The 8310-nt window shown below is 32.0% G+C and overlaps 1 protein-coding gene across 1 annotated transcript in view; it reads left to right on the plus strand.

Annotated features, from left to right (window-relative positions):
- KYNU (kynureninase) overlaps positions 1 to 6994 on the plus strand; it is a 147296-nt gene extending 140302 nt beyond the window's left edge. Inside the window, exons 13-14 of the mRNA XM_001371076.3 lie at positions 1280 to 1510; positions 4338 to 6994. Coding sequence (XP_001371113.1) covers positions 1280 to 1510; positions 4338 to 4460 — 354 coding nt within the window. The 3' untranslated portion in view covers positions 4461 to 6994. The remainder of the gene's footprint in view (positions 1 to 1279; positions 1511 to 4337) is intronic.
- Positions 6995 to 8310: the final 1316 nt, after the last annotated feature.

Consider the following 8310-nt stretch of genomic DNA (forward strand, 5'->3'; position numbering starts at 1 on the left):
TGCAGGGGAAGGACATCAAAGGGCACTACAATGCATCTTGTTCCTTCTGACAGTTCATTCAGTTAGTTCTTATACATCCAATATATTTTTAAACTTTACTTGACCTTAAGAGATAAGCTAACAAAGCATGTCTGCTCTGACCCATAATGTCATTATACCAGTTTGTGTGTATGTCCCTGCCACTTTCTATTTCACAGGAGAACTCAGGCTGCAGGAAGCCATGTGTTCATATCAGACTATATTTTTTTCAGAGCAAAATGTTCCCATTTCCTTACTACTATCCATTCTGCAGTGAAGAACTTAATTTTTTCCCTATATCAAGAGAGCTCAATTTAACTGAATTTATTTTTCCATAAAAGGACTTTATAGAGGAATACTATGTATATACATATATACTTATGCATATAGCAAGTGAATATAGATATCTATCCAAGACTATAGTGGTTTTAAATAATGGTAGTCATATTCTTTCTTGAAAGGGAACATCACACTGTGCCTCATGAAATATTCTTCATAGAAAACTAGATTTAATTTTAGAAACAATTTTCCAAATCATTGAGAGCTATAGCATTTTAGAGCTGGATGGGAGTTTAAAGATGAAGTAGCACAACCAGGACATCTTTTAGGAGCCGGTATAACATAGGTCCAGGGGGGCTGGGCTCCTAACTAGTAATAGAGATAGGATATAAAGATCCAGGTTGTCTAGTCTTCTTATTTTCCAAGGTATTTTAAGTATTAAATATTTTTTCATTTCCTGTTGTTATTTTTCAGTCATTTTCAATCATATCTGACTCTTCATGAACTTGAATAGGTTTTCTTGGCCCAAAATACTGAAATAGTTTGCCATTTCCTTCTCCAATTCATTTTGTAGATAAGGAAACTGAGGCAAAAGAGGTTAAATCACATTGCCAGTAAGTGGCTGAGGCTGTATTCCCACACCCCTTTCATTTTCAAATATAGCTTAATTTGTCACCAATATATAGTGATATAAAAGACAAAAGATTATTTAAACTCATTTTTCTTTTCTTCCTTGCATAAACATTGCTGCAATAATATTTGAAAAAATATTCTGTTCTGATGAACAAGAAGATCCAGTTCATTATTATAGGCCATTTCAAATGAGTGTATTTTACTGTGCTTTGCAGATATAGATATCTAAAAATATGTTATTGGAAATTTGAAATTAGCGTCCCTTTATTTGAATATGGCTTATGTTTTCTTTTTTTAATCTCCACATTTCAATAAGAAATTGTTTATCTAACTGTTTTACTTTTGGCAGATTTTTAGTCAAACAACGATGAAAACATTAAGGAGAAAATCTATTTTGCTTACTGGTTATATGGAGTACCTGATCAAGCATTACTACAGTAAAGATAAAACAGCTTCAAATAAGCCATTTGTGAAAATAATGACTCCCTCACATATCGAGCATCGAGGTTGCCAGCTAACACTCACTTTTTCCATTCCAATGAAAAGCGTTTTTCAAGAACTAGAAAAGAGAGGCGTGGTGGTAAGTTTACCATTTTTTTCCTTTCCTTTGCAGCTGCTTTTCCACATGGTAGATTCTGGTGATTGATACAATCTGGATTCCATAGTCTTTCCACAATTTGGATATTATATGAATCAATCAGCAAGTATTTAGTATATTTCATATTCATGACCACTCTGCTGGTAGCTTATATTACTTTGTAATTTCTGCAAAAAGAAAAAAAAATCTATCAAATATACTTCTATAAAAAAAGATTTGTCTCTCTACTTATTATCCTTGAATAAGGATAACAGTTTTGATAAAGGAAATGCATATTATAGCAACCTCTCTCCAGTTCTTTTTAACATCCAACAGAGCTTCTTGCACATAGTGGGCATACAGTTTATATAATTCAAGATATGTTTATAAAAATTACTTTTTAATTTTAGTATAGTTTATCCCATCAACAGCATCTTTTTTCATAAATAATGAAAAAACGTTGCTCATATTTTCAAATTATATAAAAGGCAAATATTTATATTAACTCATTTTCTTCTTTGCATGAACATAGTCTGACTAACATGAATATTGAATATGTTTATTTTAATTTTGTTATGCAATATTACTGATATAATTTAAAAGAGCAAGGCAGCCAGACATTCAGAGGAGAAACACTTTCTATGTCTTGGGTACATAAAAATAGTGAGAAGACTCCAAAATAACAATCAACAAATTCATCAACAAACTTTTTTTAACTCTGTACTATATTCAAGGTATATTCCATTTGTAGAGCTTTACTGTGTTACGTAAGATGATATACAGAAACTGACTCTGGTATGTTGCCAGTTCTTACCTTAAGCCATGTACCTCAAAGGCAATTTCCAGTAACTGGGATACTAAAAAGCTAGAAGCACTGGGGGAAAAAAGTAGGATTTTTGCTAAGCGATCCTCTATGTCTAAGGAGAATACCATAATAGGAGAAAAAAGTTCCTTGCTGTGTGTAGTCCATAATCTGAAAGCTTATTTACCATTTTTATGACTCAAAGTTCTCTGCCCAGTAACAATTCTTCACCTAGCATTACAAAACCATTAATACTGCAGCTACTTATATTTGTCCTCCACTCGTCCCCTTAGAGCATATTAGACATATTCTATGCTGAAGGGCTCATCTTCCAATGTTATCTCTTCTATCATTTTAATACCATCCATTGTGCCATAGTGCTTCTCAAGAGTCTCATTAGCTAATCACCAAACATTTTTAAAGTGCCTATTATGTGCCAGGCATCATGCTAATATTGGCAATAGAAATATGAAAGACAGTCCTTACCCTCAAGGTGCTTATAGTCTAATGAGAAAGATGGCACACAAAAAAGAAGCTGAAAATGAGGGGTGAGGGATAGAAAGGGAAGTTTCTGGAAGTGGGAAGTAGGTTTGATGGAGTCCAGACCAAAAGATTGCAGCCAGATGGGAAATGAAGAGATGATTGTCCTGGAAACCCTCTTAAAATGGAGGTTTTAGAGGAGTTCTTTGCTCTGCCTATCTCTCGCCAGTCAGAGAGATTATTAGTAATACCAAGATACTATTAATGCCAAGACAGACATAATCTTACAAGATGAAGAATTTCCCAACAATAAATTTAAGGGGCAACCATTTAAATAAATCTTTTAAATAAAATAATAAATATATGCAAAACTTATTTTGTAGATATTCTGAATTATCAGTGAAGTCAGAACTGAATTAGAATAAAATGCTATGCAGGAGCATTTATCTCACAGCAGCCATATGAGAAGCACAAATCTGCATAAAGGGACAGAAAGGATGTCAATTATTTTGATTATTTATGTTCAAAATAAATTATTAATATTAATTATCATTTAGAGAAAATGGTAATAGTCCCTACCTTCCAAAATTATGAGGGAAATATTAGACAAATTATGTTTATATGTATATATAGATATAGCTAGCTAGCTAACTAGTACCAGAAGTACCTAAAATCTTCAGGTCTACACTGGACTAGCTGAGGATTGGCAAGTTTAAATATTCTGCAAACCCAAATGCTATAACTAAGGAAGAAGTCTAGGTAAATGACTGACTTGGAGATTGAAAATCCAATTAGATGATCCAGTCTTTGAACAAAAAAAAAGTAGTAGTCATCATTAGCACATAATTTCTGATAACTAAAGAGCTTTTATTTCAGAAGTATTGTTTTAGTTACAGTTTACCCAATGGGTAATGATCAGTATGTCTCTTGGGTCTGTAAGTCTCCTGGGCACTGATATATGCCCAGGCACTTTAGCAATGGCCCTCCTAGTTTTAAACATAATAGCTAGCATTTATATTTGTTGAGAAATGCCAAGTGGTTTATATCTACTTTATTTGATTCTTAAAACACAACAAACATATGCAGTTGGTACTATTATTATCCCCATTTTACAGATGAAGAAAATTCAGTACTTGAATATACTAGCTAATTAAAAATTATTTACACATATATACAGAAATATAGACATGATTTTGCAAAATGATGACTTTTAACAAACTTCTAAAAAAGATATATATATAATATACTCATATAATATATATTGTTTCCTTTATTAAATTAAAGCACTTGCTTTAATTAGGATTTGTGGAACTGCTCCTAATAGCATATAGACATCAATAAATGATATCCTATTCTTAACACAGTGAAAAATATTTAGCTTTTATGGTATTCCTAATGAACAAAATGTGCACATTAAACAAGGTCAATTTTTATGCTTTAATAGTAAATTTACCATGGCCTTCGATTTTCTGGGATTATTGCTATTATCTCTTTGATATGCATTGTTGAAATTTAAAAGAGTAACTCCATTTTTTATTCTTTTCACAGTGTGATAAGCGGGAACCAAGTGGCATTCGAGTGGCTCCAGTTCCTCTCTACAATTCTTTCCATGATGTTTACAGATTTATTAAAGCTCTTGCCTCTGCAATTTCTGCAGCAAAACTCAAATGAACAAATCTATTTTTAGTTCAACAAGCCTAATTATATTAGTGTCTCTGTTGTCACTTTCTGCCTATTTTTGATTCCAAGATTGTAGTCCTTCAGAGGTGATGGTATTATATAAAGCCAATAATCTGGAAAAGAAAAAAAATGTGATGGGATTTTTTAAAAGTGCCCTTTATTGTTCTTTTTTAGAGAGTTAATATGCTTGTTACTTTTATTGAGCTGCATATAGGTCACCTATTATAATTTCATTTAAAATATAGGTTTGAATTCTCTGTGAATTATTGCCATTTCACATTCTGTAAAATATTGTGAGTTAGTTTCAAATACAAGTTGAGGGGTTGTTTCAGATTGTTTTTTCAACCTCGACTTCAATTCTGATAACTAAAGAGCTTTTATTTCAGAAGTAGTGTTTTAGTTACAGTTTCCCCAAGGGGTAATGATCAGTGTGTCTCTTGATAGCACTGATATATGCCCAAGCACTTTAGCAATGACCCTCCTAGTTTTAAACTGAGGAAAAGGAAGTATGTTTTCCACTATGTGCCCTTATCTCTGTAATTTCTTTTCTTTCATGGTTCATAATGTGGAATTCTGCCTTTTAACTTGATCATCCCCTGACCTCAATGTCCAGAAAAGACATGAAAATAATTGCAAATCAATTTTTCCCTTTCAGTATCTTTCCACTCTATCCTGAAAATGTGTTGGGTTGAGAAGGAAGAAGGGAAGGAAGGATGGGGGTAAAGGGAAATTGAGCCTGGAATGTTTCAAGCAGAAATTGTGGAGGTTGGGAAACAAACATATGCTTGCCCTGTGATTGCCAAACATTGTGATCCAAATACTTTAATTTCTTCATGGACTCTCTGGGTAATTGCTCTCTGATTCCTATCTCCAATGTATAATATGAGATGCCATATTTTTTATGGATGTTGAAGAATACTTCATCTCCATGAACAGTAGCAAGAAGGCCAAAAGGAAGAGAACAATGATCTGGAAATACATCTGCATAGCTCCTGTTTAAGTAAGCTTAACTATACTGTTCTCTTGGCCCAGATTGGAACCAATCCTTAGGAGTAATAAGTAAAGTGAACCAGGCACTGACCAGTTGCTTGACTACAAAATAGCTCTTGCAAGCATTCCCACTGAAACTTTAGGTTAAATCTACATCAGTGAGATGAGAAGTCTTCAAAACATGCAAGCATGGTCTTAAAGGTAACACTTGCTAGGCTATTGGTTATCTCACACTACTTTATATGATTCCTTACATAGTTTAAGATTACACAATTTCATTCCCCATGGGACAAAATTTCCCTTTTTAGTTTTAGTACTGATTGTGTTTTTGTTTTTGTTTTTGTTTTGCTTGGTTTAGGGGAGTTTTTAGAGATGGGGCTTGACATATTTTTTCAGAAAACTATCAGGATGGAAGTTCATTTTCACTGATACAGTGAACTATTTCATCTGGACCTTTAAAATTACCCATTAAGAAATTGTTACTTATTGATAATTACAGACAGAATCCTATTGGACATGGATGATTAAGGGCCAAAAATAGTTCCCCTTCTCAAAAGAACCCAATGCATATGCTTTTTTTATATATATTTTTGCTGCTCAAAGCCCTTTTATGGCACATAGTTCTGGGTTTATGACTGTGGGTGTTCATGAATGTATTCTGAAACAATTGTAGGTGTCAAAAATCAGGTCACTTTCAAATAAATAAACAGGATACCAACATACTTCAGAACATCATTTCTCCAACACCAACTACATTATTAGATGTTAGAACCACTGGGTTAGAACACCATGTAAGCAGTTTGATGAGTGTGTTCCCTGTGTAGAGTCCTTAGCTATGTTTTGCTTTATAGATTTACTTCTAATTATGGCTTACCACCTTATAAATGTGTGTCAGTGGTCACCAGGTAACAATTAATAGGAATGAGATATAAAGACCAAGCATGAGTCCATCATCATTGACAAAAATATATCAAAGCACATTTTTACTTGGAAGTTGATAAAAGTAGTACTATCTTCACATGTGAAGGAAAATTTATATTTTATTATGTATACACATACACATACATAATTTCAATTTGGAAAGAAAAACTGTTCATTGTATTTACTTAGGTCTGTATTCTAAAAAATAGTACTAGAAAGTGGTTTTCCTCTCAGAAGAGATACTTCTATGTAGCAAACATCAGTCAACATGAGAATCAGAAATAAGAATGTGCCCAGTTCTAAACAAGATCTATTTGACAATTCATTGTGAGCATGAAACTAAATGTATTTTTACATGCCAACACAATCTTTAAAATATAGTCATTTTGGAATATTTTGTAATCTATGTTCTTTTTGTCTCTGTCTCTGTCTCTGTCTCTCATACCCCTTCCCTCTTCCACAAGAACACAGGAAATTATGATATAGGTTCCACATATGTTATCATATAATAAATATCTCCATGTTTATTATGTTCAGAAAGAAGACACATATTGCTTTCACTAGAGAAAAAGTCATGGAGGAAATAAAGAATGGTATGTTTCTATCTGCCTTTAGACTTTGTCTGTTCCTTGTATGGTGCTGGATATCCTTTTTTTTTTTGGTCATTCTTTTGAGTTGTGCTGGATCCTTGTTTTACTGACAATAGTTAAATCATTCACAGGCACAATACCAAATGTTCATTCTTAAAAAATATATACAGACATGACCCTTGTGATCTCAGCCAATAATATATTATATCAGACATATATAATATAATTGTAATATATAAAATAATGTTTATGATAACAAAGATAATCATGTTTTCATAAATTATAAATGTCAACCACATTATTATATATGTATGTGCATACATATATATAAACACATAAAATTAATATATATATATATATATACTAATTAATTCAATCATATGATCATAGATTTAAAGCTAGGAAAGACCTTAGAGGTCAGGTTGGAAGGAAATGCCAGAAAAGGTATATATTATATGATAAATTTTAAAATAGTTTTTTTGAAAAATATTTTCAAATTTAAAAATAATATCATAAAATTAGAAACTGGAAGATTGTTCATCACCTGGGGAATGGCTGGATAAGTTGTATATAGTTGTAATGGAATACTGTTGTGCAATAAGAAATAATGAACAAAATGAGTTCAGAAAAACCTGGAAAAAATATATGAACTGATGCAAAGTGAAATGATCAGATTCAGGAGAATAATGTGGACAGTAGCAGAAATATTATATACGATGATCAACTAGGGAAGAACTAAACAATTATCAGCCAAGTAAGTTCCCACGATATCTACAAATGATGAATAATACTATCCACAGTCAAACAAGGAACTGCTGGAGTCTGATTGAAAATCAAAGCATACCATCTTCCACTTTATTTGCTTCATGAGTTTCTTATTGTAGGTATAATATGTGTCTTCTATTATGTCATGAGCAATATAGAAATAAGTATTGCATGAAAGCACTGGTATAATCTATACCAAACTATGTACTGCCTTGAGGAGGGATGGATGAAAAGAATCTAAATCTGAAAATGCCAGAAAACAATTGTCAAAAATTTTTCTACATGTAACTGAAAAAAATAATCAATAAAAATAACATGAAATTAAAAAAAAGAAATTATCACTTGTTATTGAACTCCTTTGAACTGATACATTTCTTTATGTGGTACTCAAGTGAATTTCCATTTTAAAATATGCTAAATAATCTTTGGGTCTAGAAAAGAGTAGTTAACTGATGTCATTTAATTTTAATGTTATAATCTTCATATGCATATAAATGTTTCTAAATCCAAATTAAAACTTCTGTTTTATTATAGATGTTAATTTTTCTGGAAATTGCCAGAATTAATGATCCATT

The sequence above is a fragment of the Monodelphis domestica genome, chromosome 4, assembly GCF_027887165.1.
Source record: "Monodelphis domestica isolate mMonDom1 chromosome 4, mMonDom1.pri, whole genome shotgun sequence".
In the NCBI taxonomy this organism is placed as follows: domain Eukaryota; kingdom Metazoa; phylum Chordata; class Mammalia; order Didelphimorphia; family Didelphidae; genus Monodelphis; species Monodelphis domestica.